We start from the raw sequence: 21,626 nt of genomic DNA on the forward strand, positions 1-21,626 counted from the left end.
GGCAATAATAACTATAGACAGTAATAACATTGTCAAATATATAAGACCATTGCATACCAGGTTTTTTTGTATATTGTAATTGTTTGTTGTTTCCTTTTTTTTATCTTAATTCAGATTCAGCCTCAGGAGATTAGCTCTCCCCCTACGGCTAACTTGGATCGCTCCAATGATAAAGTCTATGAGAATGTGACTGGGCTGGTGAAGGCTGTGATTGAGATGTCCAGTAAAATCCAGCCAGCTCCCCCAGAGGAGTATGTGCCAATGGTGAAGGTATGATGCAAATCTGCACACCTCATTCCCTACATTTAGTCCTATAATATAGTTATTGTGCGGTGTTTATTATATATCAAAGTTAATGTTGAAGTGTTTTAAGGTTGCTTAAGGTGCTTAAATTGTTAAGGAACTTTGTCAGAGTGATCAGTGTAATTGCAGTTGTTTTTATTTGGAGTCTCTAAATGAAAATATCGAACCAGTTCTGACGTGAGTCATTATGAAAAGTGTTTCTTTGAAAAGAAAAAGAAAGTCTTTAAAGAAAACTGTTTTTTAAACAATCATTTGGAAATGAAATGGAAATTCCATAATTATGTTGAATGAGTGAATAATGACTTCCAATTTCATCATAGTGTCATTTTTTGAAACAGAATAATTTGTTTAGTGTTATCATTTCACTCTGAAGGACTTGAGTCCTTCAGATGTTTAATAATAATAAATCTATATATAAATGTCTAGTGCATTATGTTCTTATGTTATGTTGCCATGTGACATAAGTCAAAATGATTTCTGTTTTTCAGGAGGTGGGTTTAGCACTGAGGAATCTACTGGCCACAGTGGATGAGACCATTCCCTTACTGCCAGCTCACACACACCGAGAGGTACAAGTGATTACTAATTATTTATAACACACATAAATATCAATGCTATAACTCTCACATAAAGGCAGCATTCATGTGCACTGATATTGTTAGATTCAAATCATTTGAGAAGAACATACTGATATTGCTTAGGAGTATATTCCTGTTTCTGGTACCCACTATTGCATCGCTTATGGGTATTTTCCTGTTGCTAATACTTGCTAATTGTATTGCTCATTAACATTTGTTTTTAGTATCTGCTGTTGTATTGCTTGTTTGGCTGTTTGTATTACTTACTTTTGTATGATATTTATAATAATAATAATTTTTTAGTATTTATTTTTTGGCTTGTGTGTGTGTTTCTAGTACCCGCTACTGCATTGTTTGAGTACGTATCTATTACTGTTGCATAGCTTATGAATGTTTACCTGCCTCGTGCTCTTTAGGTGGAGATGGCTCAGAAACTGCTCAACTCTGACCTGGCTGAGCTGATAAATAAAATGAAGCTTGCCCAACAGTATGTGATGACCAGTCTCCAGCAGGACTATAAAAAGCAGATGCTGACGGCTGCCCATGCGCTGGCTGTGGATGCGAAGAACCTGCTGGATGTGATTGACCAGGCCAGGCTAAAGTTGCTGGGCCAGGCACGGCCACACTAGCCCCCGGGCCCGGCTTGGTTTTCCCATCCCCCTACAGCATGGACTGAAGCGTGTCCACAGCAGGCAGACGCCCTACTACTCACCAGCACGAATGGCAGGGGCCTCTGAAGAGCTCAGCAGGGTTTTACTTAAAGGAGCGGCTGGATCGATTATGCCAGCGCTGCCAAGAGCGCTGAAGATGGGGTCTGTCTGGGACTGCTGTATTGTACTATGAGGAGAAGGCCTGAACTGATGAAATGCCACTGGAACGGAAATCCCGAGCTGTTGTACAGGTCTCTGGAGATCAGAAGACATCTTCACACTGTATCTACAATTTCTGTATCTCATTGGCAAGTCTCTGCTCCACAGTTAGACTGAACATAATATAGAAACACCATGACATTGGCTCTAGAACACCAGACATACATTACTTTCAGTTAGTTTTGTGTTCATCTGGATGTGGAGCAAGGGCTTCATGTGCCTCTCCAGGACTCAGAAGGAGAGGGTTGTACATTTTGGCCATGTGCCACCTAGGATTAAAATAAAGCTATGACTGAAATAAAAGCAATAAGAGTCAGAGTCTCTGTTTATTCATATTTACAGCTGTTGTGAGTAGTGTATTTACTGAAGCTTTCACAATAAGGATGGGTGATATAGAGAACATATCATGATACTTAATGACTCACTACGTTTATCATATTTAGTTCATTTGAGATTTGAGAACAAATAAAAAATGAAGCAGCAAAAGAGTGGTGCACCATTTAAAAGGCTGTGAAAACAGCCAGTGCAAAGGTTTTTTAAATTTAGTGTTGGCAGAAATAAGCTATTTAAGCATTAAGACACTTCAAACAATTGTTAAAAATAGATAAAATAAAACAGTGGCATAATGGGTCAACCTAATCAGCTACTTGTTACTGTGCAGCTTATGCTGTTGCTATAGGCTGGTTGTTTACAAGCTTTCTAGTTGATCTGAATATAAAAATGTCTGCTCTTCTTACTGACAAAATCCAGAATACAATCAAAAAAGTGAAGTGTAATGTTCACTCACTACTGCTCAAAAGTTATAGCCCTACAGTGTCAGTGTATAACTACTGGAGATGAAACAAAAATTTTATCTATGTTTTTGAAAGTAGCCGTCATTGCAATGGCAATATACTACATCCCGAAGTGCAATATTGTCCAAGTACTGTCTTAGAGGGTGTAGTTTTTCAACACTGTTAAAACACTTTTTGTGCACACAGAGGGTTACCAACTTTCAGAGCTTAATTTACTTCCTGCAGCTTACAGCTATAAGTTGTTAACTAATGACTTGTTTCCTGAAAAGGCCTTTTTAATAACAATATTTATTTATCTATTTACTTATTTAAGGTTTAAGTTTATTATTCAGGGTTTTTGAACCTTTGGCAGTTTACCGCTTACCTTTGTACTATTTCAGGTTACTGGACTTCAACTGCTTCTATCAGTAAAACTGTAAAAAAAAAATGGTGATGCTCTTAAACTTTTGACCAATTTTGTCATATTGCCCACCGTCACATTCACTGTAGTACAACTTGATACTGGGGAAAAACTGCTCACAGCCAAACTTGCAGCCTGTAAACCCCTTTTTTTCCCTTTGTGTGTGTGTGTGTGTGTGTGTCCATCCATGTTCTAAGCCGCTTCTCCGTTAGGGTTGCGGGGGGGGGGGGGGGGGGTTTGGGGGTGCTGGATGTCTTTGGACTGTGGGAGGAAACCGGAGAACCGGAGGAAACCCCCGCAGACACAGGGAGAACATGCAAACTCCACACAGAGAGGACCACGGTCACCTGGCAGGGAAATCGAACCCAGGCCCTCCTCACTGTGAGGCGACAGCGCCACCCACCGCGCCGCCCCATATATATATATATATATATATATATATATATATATATATATATATATATATACACACACACAGCTCCAAAAAAATAAAGGGAACACTCAAATAACATCCAACATCTGAATGAAAGAAATTCTCATTGAATACTTTGTTCTGTACAAAGTTGAATGTGCTGACAACAAAATCACACAAAAATCATCAATGGAAATTTAATTTATTAACCAATGGAGGCCTGGATTTGGAGTCACACACAAAATTAAAGTGGACAAACACACTACAGGCTGATCCAACTTTGATGTGATGTCCTTTAAACAGGTCAAAATGAGGCTCAGTATTGTGTGTGGCCTCCATGTGCCTGTATGACCTCCCTACAATGCCTGGGCATGCTCCTGATGAGGTGGTGGAGGCTCTCCTGAGGGATCTCCTCCCAGACCTGGACTAAAGCATCTGCCAACTCCTGGACAGTCTGTGGTGCAACGTGGCGTTGGTGGATGGAGCGAGACATGATGTCCCAGATGTGCTCAATCGGATTCAGGTCTGGGGAACGGGCAGGCCAGTCCATAGCTTCAATGCCTTCATCTTGCAGGAACTGCTGACACACTCCAGCCACATGAGGTCTAGCATTGTCCTGCATTAGGAGGAACCCAGGGCCAACCACACCAGTATATGGTCTTACAAGGGGTCTAAGGATCTCATCTCGGTACCTAAGTGGCAGTCAGGCTACCTCTGGTGAGCACACGGAGGGCTGTGTGGCCCTCCAAAGAAATGCCACCCCACACCATTACTGACCCACTGCCAAACCAGTCATGCTGAAGGATGTAGCAGGCAGCAGATCGCTCTCCATGGCGTCTCCAGACTCTGTCACATGTGCTCAGTGTGAACCTGCCTTCATCTGTGAAGAGCACAGGGCGCCAGTGGCGATTTTGCCAATCCTGGTGTTCTCTGGCAAATGCCAAGCGTCCTGCACGGTGTTGGGCTGTGAGCACAACCCCCATCTGTGGGTGTCAGGCCCTCATACCATCCTCATGGAGTCGGTTTCTAACCGTTTGTGCAGACACATGCACATTTGTGGCCTGCTGAGGTCATTTTGCAGGGCTCTGGCAGTGCTCCTCCTGTTCCTCCTTGCAAGGCAGAGGTAGCGGTCCTACTGCTGGGTTGTTGCCCTCCTATGGCCTCCTCCACATCTCCTGGTGTACTGGCCTGTCTCCTGGTAGCACCTCCAACCTCTGGACACTACGCTGACATACACAGCAAACCTTCTTGCCACAGCTCGCATTGATGTTCCATCCTGGATGAGCTGCACTACCTGAGCCACTTGTGTGGGTTGTAGAGTCCGTCTCATGCTACCACGAGTGTGAAAGCACCACCAACATTCAAAAGTGACCAAAACATCAGCCAGAAAGCAGAAAGGTACTGAGAAGTGGTCTGTAGTCCCCACCTGCAGAACCACTCCTTTATTGAGTGTGTCTTGCTAATCGCCAATAATTTCCACCTGTTGTCTTTTCCATTTGCACAACAGCTGTGAAATTGATTGTCAATCAGTGTTGCTTCCTAAGTGGACAGTTTGATTTCACAGAAGTTTGATTTACTTGGAGTTATATTGTGTTGTTTAAGTGTTCCCTTTATTTTTTTGAGTACTGTATATATACCCCCCCCCCCCACACACACACATGCGCACACACACACACACACACACATACATACATACATATACACACATACATGTCCTTGGCCATCTGTTTCTCTGCATACTTTGTTAGCCCCCTTATACCCTGTTCTTCAGTGGTCAGGTACTATTTGGGTATTGGATCATTCACAGCACTGCAGTAACACTGACGTGTGCTGGTGCGAGTGGATCAGACACAGCCCTGCTGCTGGGGAGAGAGAGGGCTTCAGACATCTGGTTCTTTTCACTCAACAACACTGAATTCTGACCTGGCACGTTTCTTTCAAACAAAGCGATTCATATGAAACCACTGAAGGATTTCAGTTACATCTAAAGGATTTAATTGGGCAGTAATTTTGAAAATGTTAATACCGTTGGTTGTGCCTAATCAGAGTCGTGTGCGAGCTGTGACTGCCGTACCGCCCATCTTCCTCCGCCGCTCACAGATTTCCCAAATGAGATGACTTCTCGCGGCAGTGTTCTCTCCAGCTCCCTGCGTGCGTGTGCTTCGCGTCGGTCCTGTCAGTCTAAGATGACCATCCTTAAGCACAACTGACTACCTGCTGAGGAAATGTTTCATTGTACATCCTTTTCTAAGAATCCACTACTAAAATATATCGGCATTAGCAACGCTGGCAGTCCTGTCGCTCACGCACCTCTCACGTTTTTCCCTCCACTGCTGCGCCAGTAAAGCAGAGAGCGTCTACCTTTAGCGGGCAGAGGGAAAGGAATCACGTTCAACCAGACAGAGCCTGACCTGCTCACTGCACTGGCACTGAAGATGCTCTGCTACAGAAGAGAACACAGTCCTGGGTGCTAGTTCTGTAAGACTGAGGCTGTTTGGACTCGAGGTGAACGGTTTTTACTCCGTGGAATGAGAGCTGTTATTCTTTATTATTGAGGATGGTGTGTTCCACTTATTCATCAACTAATACGCAATTATGGTAACTCGGCAAAGAAGCCCCCCAGGGGCAGATTTCTTATTTTCCATCCTAATCAAATACTGTGGGCCAATATTATCCAAAGATTGAGTGAGTTTGTATTCTCTAATACTGAAATTTCCTCTGCATAACTGCATTCCTGGGATTTATTCCCCTGAATTTTTTTTCTCCCTGAAATGACAAAATATTACAAATGTACATTATCTGTTTTATGAGGTGGATGCCTCTATTTTACTGTGACTTGTCTTTTGTCATGGCTTATTATACGACAAATTGTTCAAGGCACTTAATATCATTTGACATAACATTGGGTTGATGCTAAACACCAGTGGTGGACAGTAACTAAGTAAATGTAATTCGTTACTGTACTTAAGTTGTTTTTTTGTGTATCTGTACTTTACTGAAGTTTTTCCATTCTGGGTGACTTTTTACTTTCACTCCACTACATTTCAAAGTCAAATATCTGACTTTTTACTCCACTACATTTTGAGAAATCTGTCCTTTTGGTTTTTGTGTGTATAAAAATGTAACATGTCAAAACAAAAGAAGTGCAAATCCAGAACACCAATGATGGAACTAACCTAACCTGTAAATAGACCACAATATAGAAATATGTACACATATGCAGTTTGACTGGCACGTTTCTTTTTTTCTGAATTCTTACAAACACTTTCATTTTATAGTAAATTAGTTTGGGTTAGTTTATGTTTATGAGCAGAGGCCTACAGATCAATACAGTAAAGGAAACGTCTCTGTGATCCTGAGTTTAAAGCAAGTTTTTATTCAACTTGTAACTAATTTACAAAGTAATCTTAAACTGAAACTTTGCTTGTTTGTAAAAGTGATTTCAGAGCCACTCGGTTCTCCCTGATGGAAACTGTTTGCCTTCAGTGTTTTGTGTTTATGATCATGTTAATAGTTGTCAGCGTCACTAATTAATGACATTCTATCAAAAGACTGGTTTACCAAGAGAGACACTGGAGGATTTTCACCTAAAATGAGTTGATGAAGCGAGTTTTGTTGCAAAAATGACAATTGGACATTAGAGCCAAAATGAATCTTTTAGTACTTTTACTTTCAATACTTAAGTACATTTGAAGCCAAATACTTTTGTACTTTTACTCAAGTTGAGGTCTAGAGTAAGGACTTCTACTTTTACTGGAGTAATATTTTACCTCTGCTAAACACTATATAAACAAAAGTGTTGGGATACGCCTCACATTATTGAGTTCAGATGTTTCATGCACACTCTTTGCTAACAGGTGTATAAAATGAAGCACATAGCCTTTCAGTCTCGATAGACAAACGCTGGCAGTAGAATGAGTTGTACTGATGAGCTCAGTGACTTTAATAATGTCACTGTAGATTCCACCTCTGCCACGGCTTAGCCATGATTCGGTAGACCAAGCAAACTCTTAGAGTGGGGCTGGTGACTGCTGAAGTGCACAGTGCCTATTCTCTGTTGAGTCACTCACTAAAGAGTAAATTGCCTCTGGAAGCAACATCAGCAACAGAACTGCATGTTATGAGCGTCACAAAATGGGTTTCCAGGACTGAGCAGCTACACACAAGCCTATGGTCAAAATACACAATGCCAGATTGCCTGCGTGACTATAATGGGGGTGGGGGCTATGGAATTGGTTTTCAGGGGTTGGTTTGGGCCCCAGTGAAGGTCCAGTCAAGGAAATCTTAATGCTTCAACAGACCAAGACATTTTGAACAATTGTATACTTCATTTTGTGGGAACAGTTTAGGGAAGCCTTTTCTGTTCCAGCATGACTGAGTCCCAGTGCACAAAGCAAGGTCCATAAAGGCATGACTGGGGGATTTTGGTGTGGAAGAATTTGACTGGCCCTCACAGAGCCCTGTCCCCAACCCCACTGAACACCTCTGGGATGAACTAGAACCGAGATTGTAAGCTAGACCCTCTCAACCAACATCAGTGTCTGACCTCAAAAAATGCTCTTCTGAATGAAGGGACAAAAAATTCCCACAGAAACTCCAAAACCTAGTAGAAAACTAGCAAATAATGTAAATATACCAGACTGCCACTAGAGGGCAGCATGTAACCTCTCAACATACTTCCGTAAACTTACCATGTTCCACAAATGAAAGACTAAAACATGACGAATATCGTGCGTGTTTTAGAAACTCGTTACAAACAAAACATATGGAAGACAATTGCCAACAACGCCGAAAAGATAAATAGACTTCCCATATACAGTTAACTGTTTTACCGCATTCGTTGCCTCGTTATAACAGCTCCCGACCCGACACATTAATGAACATGTCCGCTGCACCGCGTGTGCTATTTAAAGTGTTCGCTTAACAAAATTTCAGTCCGGACTTTTACTCTGAAGAGTTGTGAACCGCCCGCCATAGATCTGCCTTCTCATGGCTCTGTGCCCCGCTTATTTTTTTCTTTTCCTTTTTTCTGTTTCCACCCCCCACCCCGCCGTGTCGTGTCTGGCAGTGAAATCCAGGTCATCTCCGCTGGATCATCACACAGCCAGCAGCGGTGGCGGACAGACTCTTCTCGGCAGATGCAACCGAATCGCGATTGTGTGATTATCTCACTCTTTTTAGAGGTAAGTCGACAGCGTTTCTCCTTGGCTAGCTTGTTGTTTCAGAGTGAATTAGATATGTGCTCATGTCACTTAGTCGTGAAGCGGTGCTGATATGTGGTGATGATGTGAATATGAGGAGCTGCCTCAGACGGGCTGAAAAGTTAATGGCACCGTCTTACTTTTCCATCTAACCGCTAGGTAGCCAGAAAGCTAACTAACCGCTGTCGATGCTCCACGGCTGGGAGTTGAGACAGACAGGCAGGCTCAGTTTGGCTGTGTGAAGGGCCATACGTCTATCTAACCTAGCCTTGCTACAAGTCGTGTTTAACGGTTTCTTTTCAACCAAGAAACGCGCATATGAGTAGCTAGCTAGCTAACCTAGCTAACTTGCTCAGTGCTAGCGAGAATCTGAGTGAGCTGCCGTTAAGCTAAAATAATCTCTGAAAGTCCTTTAGCAAAACACTCTCAGCTGTCTGTACTGTACGGTTTCTGCTTTCTTTCCTCGCCAGCTGAAACAGTTAGCTAACTGACTAGCTTAGCTGCCTGCGTAGCTTGTAAAATGTTTGGTGTTTGTTATGGATGGACAACCCGAGGCGAATAACCAAATACGCTATGTAATTTAACTTGACTGGCAGGAATGCCGCTGCTGAACCTAAAATGCCGCTGGTATAACTATATTTAGTAAGTTGTTTGAGCTAGCTAGTTAGCTAAACCATGTTAGCTCACTCTACTTGGGATTTTCTTCAGCAGTTTGCAAACGTCACAGCAATAAATCTTTAGAAAAATAGTTTGCATAAAAAAGCTCATGTTGTCATCAGCTAATGTGACTTTGCTCTGCTAAGCTAGAGCGGCGTTTGCCGTCAGTGTGGTCTGGCGCAGTGAACTTGATCAAAATCAGCTTTACAAACTGTGTTTGGTGGCTAACTTGATAAACCATGTGGTCGTTAATGATGGCGTAATTAAATATTCATTTCTTGGTAGTTCAGCAGTAATTCGTGCGCGCTGTGTTGACCTCATCTCCGCCGACCCCTTCCATCCAGTCGTAGCCACAGATGACTCTCTCTCAGGCTCACACCTCAGGGATCCCTTTGCCCACCGGTGTGTAACCCAGTATAGCTTTGCCCTGAGTGTCTATAAGATGGGCAGAGTAGCTTCTGCGTTTTGTTTGCTCTTGAAGTTGACATCACTCTGCTCTGCTTGCGCTTCTCAACTCATCCAGATGTAGTTTAACGTTACAGTCATTACTGTGTTACACCTATACGTTTTCTATGTAACAGTTTATAACACGTGTGGTTTTTCTCTTGCCTTCCTTTTTTGCACCTATTGCCTTGTGTAGCGTTTTGTTTACTTTATTGTTCAGTGTTGATTTACGCACGCAGAGCTAACGTTATAGCTCTGTTATAACGTTAGCAGAGTACAAATACCACCAATATTGTTGAATCTTGAGGTTGTAATGTTGAGGTTCTTTTGGCCTCAGTAATAACCCTGTAGTTCAGTCTGGAGCAGTGAGACCAGGAAAGTACAAAACTGCAGTGTATTGGTCTCCCCAGACTGGAAATGCAAACCACTGATGTGGACAAATACCGTCAAGGTATGTAGGCATGATGGTTACACAACCTACCATGGTTTACAATATGATTATGATATTTCATAAAATGCCTCATGTATAAGGCAAACATACATTTAGTATTCCAAATGTCATTGTGGGTATTTCTGTTTTAGGAAGACATTAAAAAAAAAAGAAGAAAAAAAGAAAAGAAAAGAATGATGGATATTTGTATAATGGGATAGCAGTCTTTGTTCATTTGTGGAGTGCTGGTTTTTCAGCTGTTTTGTTGGATATCATGTCATTAATGAAACTGCTGCTTGATTGCCTGAAATACAAAGTTTCATGATTTTAAAGTGTCCGTGATAACAATAGTGTTGAATGTTGCAATGCACTTTATTTTTGCCACATGGGGAAAACCCAGCCTGTAGGCTTTTTTTCTCCAGCCAAAGTCAGGCTGGGCCTCTAGTAACATTAAAACTCAACTTTTTTGAGGACACTGACCTTCAGAATGTTGGCTTAAAACATGCTGCAATGAAGTGTCCTGTTATTAGTGCTTTTCTCCCTTTTCTGACTGTGGTACATATGAGACTCCAGGCAGAACTGCAAGTCACTGAGCCTGAGTGTGAGTCTGGTGTGTGTGTGTGTGTGTGTGTTAGGTGGGGGCCTGCCAGCTCACTCTGTCCAAACTTGGACTGAGTGCATTGCCTGGGGCTGTCGTGACCAGCATTCGCCATGGCTGCAGACACAGCTCACTGTGCCCTTTCCTGTGCACTGCAGGCGTTGGCCTACTTGTGGTACATAGACATGGCCATGTCGAGTACTGCCAGACAGAATGCAACAGTGCTCTCCTTTTACAAGCTGCTGCTTTGGCCTGAGGTGCATGTACTACACCACCTGCTGCCTGCTTATATCATCTCTGGAGTTTAGATATTTAGATACCATCTAAATAGTTCAAATGTTTCGGATGCCTTTTTGAAAATTCACCTGGCAAGGCGGATTGTTCATGGAACCGCTAGAAAACTTAGAAAAATTGCTAAAGGAAGAAAATAGACCACTTAAAGGAGACATTAAATCTAAAACAGTGTGTTTGTTTGGCATAGTCTTGGTAAGAGAGTAGCTTGAATAAATCAGAAACATCTGGAATTACTGTATTTCTAAATGCATGATTGTGAGCAAGACAAGCCGAAGCACCCTATAGATTTGCATACAATTACTTTTTGACAATTGTCCATCTAGAGCATTGCATTTAGCATTTGAATGTATGGGCCTTATGGGACATATTCACAGTCTGCACCATCTTGGTTGTTTTTCACCAATCTGTATTGATGCACACACAGATCCACTGTAACCTAATCTCTGGAAATCCCTACAATGCTTGATTGTTAAATCTTAAGTTTATATAGGCCAGTTTTCCAGGCTGCTTTTAAAAATACTCATGGATTACCTTGCACTACTAATGGTGACTTGTCATTGGAAATACTTTAGTCTTGGTTTAGATTTCATAGTGCTGGGAAAGTGGCTGAAATTGAATGATGAAAAGTTAACTCTGACTAATTTTACCACCATTGATCGATCGTACCCAGTCCATATATGCTTGGGGTATAACAGTTTCCAAATATATGAAATTTGAACATGTGTTGCTGAAACACACTTTGGTTTCTGCTGAGTGTCTCACACTTACCATCTTTTGTGGAAACCACTGTAAACAGTCAGAACTAGGCATGTGGATGCAGTAAATTGGGCAAGGTACAGGGATGGGTGTATGTTATGGACACACCCACACTCAAATGTTAACATACACTGCACACCTTATCTTATGGAATCTTATTTTGGGTGCTTTTAAGTGCTTGTCACTTAAAACGCTTGTTTACTTGCCATAAAAATGTACACAGAATCAAGGCACATCAGGGTGTGGCGATTAGTTACATGAAATGCTGTCTAAGGTAACTTTTTTTGTGTGATTTTAGCATACTGGGCAAAATGATATTCCCCAGTTAAAGGAATTGGTGTGTACTGCTCTCGTGATGTCATTCTCTCGCACCAGGCTAAGGTGCCTTTTTGCAGTGGCTGACAGATGCGCTTCTGGCTCTGAGCCAAGTGTAACAGTGTACTATAGTGGCACGTGGAGTGTGGTGTCAGAAATATGATCAATCTGCTGAGGGTTGAAGGGGCTGGCTAAGGTTGGCTGCTCATCACCGTACCTGTCTCCATAAAGCACTCTCTGTACTGTCTGAGCATGCTGAAGCCTTTGTGGTTAGATGAATGACTGTCATGTGTTTAACTTTGGATTCTAACCCTAAACAGCGTGTATAATGTGAGGCACTTTGCATGTCCACCTCTCACACACCACCTCTCTGTGTACAATCCTTAGTTATTATGTCTGTGATCTTAGACTAAATCGATAAGCAAGGGTGCTGTAGTTTGGTGGTCTTGTTTGTAATGTTGGCACTGTTCGAGCTGGGTTAGTAAGAGTAGCAGACATGCAAAGATTTGAAATTTGGTTTAGAATAACATATTTATTTATATATATATATATATATATATATATATATATATATATATATATATATATATATATATATATATATATATATATATATATATATATATATATATATAATATTTGTGTTATGTTCTCTTGGGTTAGGTTAAACTTTGCATAGCCTACTGTAGGCTGTGCACCCTTGAATGTTAAATTAGGAGATGGTTTGGACATGTGTTGAGGAGGAATAGTGGATATATTGGGCAAAGAATGTTGGAGATGGAGCTGCTGGGTAGAAGGAGAAGAGGTAGACCTCAGAGAAGGTTTATGGATGTAGTGAAGGTGGACATGAAGATGGTTGGTGTGAAAGTAGAGGAGGCAATGGATAGGGCAAGATGGAGGCATCTGCCCTAAAGGGAGCAGTCGAAAGAAGAAGAAGAAGAACAGGTTAAGGCAGTGACTTGTTTTATACCAGAATTAAAGCAGCATGGTGGCAGAAGCTGCAATGCTTTTATATTGTTTATATTATATTGTTTGTGTGCATGAGTGCTGTTGCAATGCTTGCTGTGCATGTCTGACTTACTAATACAAAGCAAGCAGCAATGCAGTTAGTGTTTTGGTTTAAAATGTACTTTTCTTAGCTATGCTCTCACGAAGAAATCGAACAAAAAAAAAAATGTAGTTATGGTGATGTGCCCAGCTGCCATTGACATGCTACTGTGGTGGTATTGCAGATATCTTTGCAGCCTGAGTCTTATGCTACAGGTGTGATGCTCAGTGACAGTAGCAATGCAGGGCACAGCCTGACAGGAATTGTTATTATAATACAGGAAGGTCAATTTGAACAGGACTAGTAATACAGAGGGAGACCCAGATTACAGAAGGTCATTTACTCCAGAATCATTACTGTCAGACTTGTAAAGACTATGTACGTTCTTATGCAGATTCATACTGGATTAAAGTCACAGATCTTGTCGGTAATTACCTAAATAACAGTACCTCCCCAGGTAAAGCTAATCCAGCTTTTCTTGCAGCTTTATAGAAGAAAGTACTGAAGCATATAAGAGATGTGATTGAATTGAGCCCCACATATTAATATTTGACTGCTTGACATTTGAGATAAAGCCATGGTGCACAATAGCTTCTAGTCTGTGTTCCTGGCATGAGAGCAATCTCTGCTGAGATTCCTCCCCACTCCCTCCCGGAACACTCTCTGCTCATAGGAAGGAGCTTCCTGTCTCACAGAGAACCGTCTGTCCGTCTGACATCACATGCCAAGCAGCCCGTCTCGATGCCTCTGATGTCATCGTGCCTCTGGCATCGAAAATGTCAGATGGCGGCTGCAAGGGGGCTCCAGGTACAACACCCCTTAGTGCAAGGTTAGAAACACAGAGACTGGACTTGTCAATATTTTGTCACCAGTTTGCATGAAAATTGCATGGTGATACAACAAGGTAGTAAACTTTCACGCACGTTAGAATACTGTGCAGTACAACAGCTTTATATGAGCATGAGAGAAATTAGATTTGTGTAGAAGAGAGTTTTGTAGAAGCAGCTGTGAGAGGTTGGTACCTAAATGCTCTTTTTATTAAACTAGAGATGGCACTCTGTTGGTATTAGGCTCACAGAGGTAGCCAAACGTTAACATAAGAAAGAGTAGCAAGCCATATATAATGCACTAATTGCAATAAGTCATAATTAAATGGTTACGAAGTCACATTTTTGCATACATTTACACTGTAATTGACATTTTCATTCATTTTGTATAAGTGAAAGTGAACATGTTGTTCGTCATGTTTTTCTTCATCATGGGTAATGGTGAGTTTAAGTACATTACCATAAGTGTTTTTGTTAAAAAATTTACTTTAAAACATAGCAGTTTCAAAAGAACATAAATTAGAGCTGTGTTAGAAAGCAATGGTATCATGCCATCTCTTATATAGCATTGGTCTGTTTGGTTTGCTGAAAGTTTGAATATAGTTTCATTTAAAGTTTATGCTTCTCAATGTGAATCCCAAGATACTGTGATAAAAGGTCTTCCCCTGTCTTACTAGTGGACTTGGAGAGGCAGGCCATATGGCAGGGACATGCTCGTAGGGATAGGGCCCGTGCTCAGCCTCCTCTTATGGGCTGACAGATGGAAACTCACTGGGCCCTGAAGAGTGTTCTAATCCTGCTCCCTGGCAGTGCGGGAGACGAGACCGTGTGTTCAGACTCTCCTCTGAGCATAGAGTCGAACTGCACAGGCCTGCTGCATCATACATTTACTAATAAAAGTGTAGCAAACATCACTGTGTAAGCCTTGCTCTGTTAAGTGTCTGTGTGTGCATCAGTTGTTATTTATGCATCGGTTATGTACACAGTGGTAGGCTTGGACCCACTCACTTCTAACCTAGTCTCATTTTGGAGTAGAGATGGGACAGAATGGATGTTTTGGTCTTTAAACTTGCCAAAGGAGGTGCTCAGTTAGACCTGTACCCATGATGGTTTACCAAGTTACTTCCTATAAACAGGAAAATATATTTACTACCAGGTTAAAAATATTGTTGCTTATTTCATGCAAACATTGAAAGAGACTTTGTGAACATTACTGAACTGTTAAACATGCTGGGTGATGTGATGGGCTTCTAATGCAGACTGTTGAGCTGAGCTGGTTGGACCTTTTCGGAAGTTGCAGGGCTGTGGGCTAGTGTGGGAGCCCTGCAGGCAGATATCAGCCGGGTACGTTATAGTGTATGTTTGAGGACATTAAAACATTGTTCATTGTAATTTCTCCTTTCTTTATTCATACTGCTTTCATGTGTTTTATCTGTTGACAAAGGAGGATTGGTTCCCCTTTTGAGTCTTGGTTCCTCTCAAGGTTTCTTCCTCTTATTGTTGAAGTTTTAGTTGCCACTGTCACCCTTGGCTTGCTGACTGATTTTCTTTAAAGCTGCTCTGTGTCAGTGTCTGTTGTAAAAGCAATCTGAATCGAGTTGACATCCTTGGACCACAGCATCAGGTTTCAGATATCGGACAAAACAGCTTCGGCTTTGGACAGTAAACTGTGTGACAATTCCATTCATTCTTACTATATTAAAGTTTTGTGGCCAAATTAGATGACTTTGTACTACAAGCACAACTTTTACTGAACTACGCTATTATTTGATTCGACAAAGACATTATTCCACTCACACAGTCACTTTATTTGCATCTGCATTTACTTCAGTGTGTATAACCTTTGTGAAAATACCAGAGGAAAAAGACCAAGTTTAACCATTTACTGCGGTTACCCAGGTTATGGGATTCTATTACCAGAACAGGCTTACGTTGCCTGTTTCCAGAATGGTTATAGATCCTTTCTTCTTGAAGTCCAGTGTCTTGGTGGAATGTGTTCAGAACTGTTATACTGTAGACCTTGAAGTAGACACCCCTAGGGAATGTGTTTGCAGAGTCCAGTGTGTGTGTGTGTGTGTGTGTGTGTGTGTGTGTGTGTGTGTGTGTGTGTGTGCGTGCGTGAGATCCCTGGCCTGGTGCTGGCCACTGCAGCACTCTGCAGTACTCTTCCTCCTCCTCTTCCTGCTGCCCCGTGCAATGCAGCGTGCCTTTGACAGCAGCTCGGCAAGAGGACATGGCAGACACCTCAACCTTGTGACGCTTAGTAAAATTACACCGACCATTTCATACTTTATTTCCAGTCATTGGCCACCAATCCACTGAAATTGGAAAGGAGAGTTTGGTCAGTAACAAATGACCTTATATTCTGTGGCATGTGACATCAGCACCACTGCAATGCAGCAGTGTTCTCCTCACACTCTTGTGCATGATTTCAGTCTGTAGTCCTAGCCCAAATTCATCTGGGTGGATAAGAAAATCGCTCCTGTTTAGTGTATTAAACATCTGCTAAAGCAGAATATTCTTGAACAAACTTAACCTAAATAAATAATCTGTGCAGTATAGGGTTGAAGCTAGTTATAGTATATTATTGGCTACATTTGAAGATCTAAGACTAAGATTTCCCAAGATAATAGAAATGTAACGGTACACATCAGGTTCAATACAATTTTTGACTCTGAGAGCAAAGTGTGATTTGGATTTTTGATATTTTGTCAATATCTTTGTTCTACAGAGCTCTTATTACATCAGATAAATAAGTTTACATATCTACTGTGCTGGCCCTCTCAAGAAAATAGGCCTCTGAATCGCAACCCTTAGAATGTATAAGTTCTTTAGAAAAGAGTGCGGTCATTTGACTGTAGATGTGCGGGTGGGCAATATGGTAAAAAATTAAAACATGATACTTCAAGACATTGTCATGATCCACAATATGAGTCATGATCTCTAGTTTTTCTGAGATTTAATAAGTTGCAACAGACTAAATAGAACCTGTTGTGCCACATACAATAATTTCAATAACACTATTACTACTAGTAGTACTACTACTAGTAGGCTGCGATATGCTCAGCAAAGTGAATTGTGATAAATTATATCCCACTAATAATACAACATTGTCATATTGCCTACATCTATATGGGTGCATGAATAACACCATAGAATAAAATAACCCCACACTCTGTCCACTTAACTGATGGAAAGGACCCAGATGCATAGTTTTGACCACTGGCTGTGATTTCAACTAAAGACAGCAAGGGAGGCTCCATCGGAAATCACCACATCATTAATACATTTTTAAGCTTTTGATAGTATTTTGCTAGCTTATTTTTCAATTAAAAAAAATGGTAAGTTTATTTTTTTTGATGCTGTACTGAAGTGACAATACACATTACACCACAACTTTACAGATCAAAAGTCTTTTTTAGGGTACGTAGGATACTTAGTTCTGACATGACAAATGGGTCTGATGCCACATTAAATAATAAGTATGTTTTTCTTTTAACTTGGCTCTTCTAAGTCATATTAATCAATGGGATTGCTGACACCATCTGATATTTATTTATAGGATTTCTTTCTTTGTAGTGCAACCTACATTTTTAATTGTTTCCTGTAATAAACAGTGCAGAAAGAAATGATTAGCTTTGAGTACATTACTATCTGATAGTTGAGTCTATGTAGTAGTACTGATTACAGTTTTGAGCATTGTTCTCAGTGTGTAGGTCATGTGTGCTTTCACCTCAGTGACCTCTGTTGCGTGTGCCGGTGCAGACTGCCGAGCAGAAAAGGTCTGACCGTCTAGACACTATGGGGAGGCATCCTGATGGGCTTGTCATTGATTTGTCTGGAGCTTCAACAGCTGATTAGAGAGAGAGAAAGAGAGAGGGAGATATGGGTTGCCTTCAGGAGGAATGTGATTCTCTCTGACACGGAACAATGAGAGCTTTTTTTTTTTGTATGATGAATCGAGTTGCAATGGACTTGCACCATAATATAGTTTTGTCATGTAGTCATTGATCACACCTCCTTAATCAAATGTGAACATAATATAAAGCAAGGAGGTGTGGTGTAAGCATTAAGACGTTAAAGCTGTGTTTTGTCTGTTGTCTGTGTGATCTGTTGGACGTCTGATAGTGGAAAAATATTTGGTTATAATTGGGTAATAGATATTGTTTATTTTTACCCAACGTTAGTTGTCTCTGCATACGCAACACACATCTACATACTCAGCTGGATTTTGGGTTTTTTCCAGAGATGATAACCTACATGACATCCGAGGGATAACAGCAGGCCTGTCGTCATTGGGCACTGCTGACTTTAATCTCTGCCTTCAGGTGTACAGTTGGTTTAAGAACTTCCCATTTAATTAGTTCTCACCCTAATAAATCTGCCTCCCCACGTTTATCCAAGCATTTCTTCAAACATTTCTCATGGTGGTGCCCAGACGTTCTCATTATGAGATCCCATGAAACATACATACCCGAGGACAAAACACTCCTTTTTCACAGAGTATAATGGAATACTTACAGACATGACAGTTGCACATAATTTATATAACCTAGGGTTATTTCTGCAGTTCATTTTTTGGTAGGTAAAAGGTGTTGGAATCTTGATATGGGAGAAGTAGAAATGCAAATTGATGCTGTGGATTCCAACACTTAAAATAACAAGTACTAATTTAATTCGCTCCCCATGCACAACTAATAGTGCTTTAGCTGACCCAAAGGCCTAATTACATCCAACAGCTGACTTATCGTTCCTATCCCCATCGGAAAATGCCGGACTGTAGAACTTAATACTAGTTTGCATGTTAAATGAACGTTATCATTTCACTGTACATGACAGCAGATGTTCTTTTTTTTTTTTTTTTTTTTTTTTTTTTTTAAACCCTTCTTGAGTGTAGCCTGCTACAATTTACCCTGATGGCACTTCACATCTTTTTTATTTATTTATTTATTTATTTTTAAGTGGCATGACATTCTGAATTCTTCTGTAGTAAGTAAAATGCCCCTTGCTGAGTTTATGTTCCTCCATCTTTACAAATTTTGGACTTCACCCACACTGAGGATTTTTAACTGTGAAGGCCCAAATTAATATACAGACTCTGAACCATACAGCATAAGAAACATCTACTGGTGGAGCTATTCAGAGGGAGCTGAGCAGAATTCTCTAGTAGTCCTGTATCAGGCTGTATCTCTGGCTGTGAAGCAGTAGACCGTAACAGTGTTTCTGATGTCATCGGCTGAGGCAGGGACAGTGCTGGAGCTTTCACAAGGCCTTTCCACATGCTGTTACTATACTACCTGTCCTACTTTGCGCACTCCTTAAAAAGTTCTATGTTTCAGCCTCACCCAGAAAAGGATGCAGATTGGAGCTCAGCTTTGTGCGGCCAGGTTCACACTAGGGCTTCTGAGATTTGTTGATGTCATCAATAGGGATGGCAGTGTGCTTGTGTTAAGGCACTCATGTTTCATAGCAGCAAAGTGTGATTATAATATACTTACTTGCAGATATGTGATAGCCCTGTTAAAGCATAAAACTGAGTTTGTGTATATTTTTGTCTTTTTTGTAATAAAATTAAACTAGTAAGTCGTGGGCTGGAGGTTAGGGATCTGGCCCTGTGACCGGAAGGTTGCCGGTTCAATCCCCAGCGCCGACAGTCCATGACTGAGGTGTCCTTGAACAAGACACCTAACCCCCAATTGCTCCCCGGGCGCCGTGGATAGGGCTGCCCACTGCTCCGGGCAAGTGTGCTCACTGCCCCCTAGTGTGTGTGTGGTGTTTCACTTGCATGGATGGGTTAAATGCGGAGATGGAATTTCCCCGGTTGTGGGATCAAAACAGTATTACAAATAAACAAATAATCGACTAGTGCCTTCAGTATTCGAATAGATTGAATGGTTAACCAAATAAATATGCACATCCTTGGTCATCACCATAAGTGATATAAATATGTAATTTTGATAGTCAAGGTGATTTTGGTATTTTATTTCATTTATTTTTAAAAAAAGGTGCTGCCTGAGTGCACATAGAAATAACGAGAAATAACGGGGCCTTGAAAATTGACTGCTCTTAACCCCGAACTACAGATTGGAGCCTCTCAAATGATATTTGCAGCACTTTAATGGCTGGTTATTTAATACGTTGATAAAATAACAGCCCATGCACATACCAAAGATTTTACAGAAAGCCTTTAAAATACCCTGTTAGTACAGCGAGTACTTTCTTTTATACGAGTCTCAAAAGCTGAAAATATACAGTACCGTGAGCTGCCTGGGAAATGATGGTCTTCATATCTACAGTTATTCCAGTATCAGAAAACATACCAACTCTTTTATTTTGGTTTTGGATTTGGTGAAGGTGAAAGTATCTAGTTGGTGCTGAACTCAAAGCAGATCTTTTGGGAGAGTTTGCTTTATGCATGTGTTTAGTTAGTGAAGGTTATAAAGAACTCAGATTTCTGCAGGCAGGGGAGTGGGCTCGGCAGGGTGTCTTCTTCACATCTCTCTCTCTCTCTCTCTCTCTCTCTCTCTCTCTCTCTCTCTCTCTCTCTCTCTCTCTATTTTTTTTTACCCCCTCTCTCTCCTTCTCTCTTTCATTGGCATCCTTTCCTCTTCTCTTTTTCCTGCTGGTGTTCTTTGTTCTCTTTCCAGTCTGGCAGCCAGACAGTCAGTCATGCCTCACCAAATCACCAGGACTCTCGCACTCTCTCCTCTCTCTCTGCTGCTGACCCACCTGTTCCTCGCTGCACTCCACAATGTCTACAGCCTGAGACATTGCATAGCACGAAGCCTAGAAATCTTACCTTTCCGTGTACTGCAGTATAGCCTCATTTCCAGTATTTCGACAAGAAAATGCTTATTAGTGGGCTGCATCAGCTGTTGGCGAGGGCTGAACCTATATGACCGTCACAGAACTTTTCATTAAGTTTTGGTTGGGAGCGAAATGGTAAAGTTCTTGAAACAGTAAACTTGAAACTGTCCAATCAGGACATTTTCTGAGTGGTATTGAGGTAGATGCAGTTAAGGAAGCTCTCACAAGTGGTTAGGACTTTAGGAGCTTGACTAAAGGCCTAATGCCTTGTATTAACACAATTGACAACTGACAGTGGAATCACCCATCAAGTTTTGTTTACAATAGATGGGATCAATTTTGTGAAGGAAAAAGTTTTGTCAGGGCCATCTGGAAGGCAGAAATACATTTCTGACTGAATAAAACCAACCAGTAGTCTAACCTAGTTTTGGTTAGTTGCTAAAATTGGAAAGCAGCTCTGTTCCAGGCCTCTTTCCTAAAGATACACAGTAAAATTACTACATGCCAGGTAAATATGTCTTTTATAAGCTTTCCCCCCTTCCTTCTGTCTCCTCATTTTTGTGCCCAAGGTTTACGATTTGAGGACTAAACTGAGGAGTAATACTCATTAGCTGAGGTCTAAAACTCATGGTTTGCCATTGCTACGCAATGTAGAATTAATGTTGGATGTTGTTATTTAGAAATCACTAGAATGCCACTTGAGGTGAGCAGCAAACAGTGGACTAAATACATTAAAAAATATAAAAGTTGTACCTGCGCTCACTGGTGCACCACCTACTGTATTGAAAAAAAAGGCTACGGTGGTTAACACATGAGCCTTAGCAATGTAGCATCGGTCACTGCTTCAGGTTGATTTGTTATGATGGAACGGGAATGGTAGAAGAAAAACCAAG

At 41.2% G+C, this 21,626-nt stretch overlaps 2 protein-coding genes across 17 annotated transcripts in view; both read left to right on the plus strand.

Moving 5' to 3' along the window:
* The window catches only part of ptk2ab (protein tyrosine kinase 2ab), a 97,796-nt gene extending 95,739 nt beyond the window's left edge, over window positions 1–2,057 (plus strand). For all 16 annotated transcript variants that reach the window (XM_017713184.2, XM_017713176.2, XM_017713173.2 and 13 more), the window contains 3 exons: window positions 115–270; window positions 792–872; window positions 1,298–2,057. In XM_017713184.2, coding sequence (XP_017568673.1) covers window positions 115–270; window positions 792–872; window positions 1,298–1,510 — 450 coding nt within the window. In that variant the 3' untranslated portion in view covers window positions 1,511–2,057. The remainder of the gene's footprint in view (window positions 1–114; window positions 271–791; window positions 873–1,297) is intronic.
* A 6,270-nt stretch (window positions 2,058–8,327) lies between these two features.
* Window positions 8,328–21,626, plus strand: part of ldlrad4b (low density lipoprotein receptor class A domain containing 4b) — a 90,162-nt gene continuing 76,863 nt past the window's right edge. Inside the window, exon 1 of the mRNA XM_037536686.1 lies at window positions 8,328–8,539. The gene's annotated coding sequence lies outside the window, so the exon portion shown is untranslated. The remainder of the gene's footprint in view (window positions 8,540–21,626) is intronic.

The sequence above is a fragment of the Pygocentrus nattereri genome, chromosome 3, assembly GCF_015220715.1.
Source record: "Pygocentrus nattereri isolate fPygNat1 chromosome 3, fPygNat1.pri, whole genome shotgun sequence".
Lineage (NCBI taxonomy): Eukaryota > Metazoa > Chordata > Actinopteri > Characiformes > Serrasalmidae > Pygocentrus > Pygocentrus nattereri.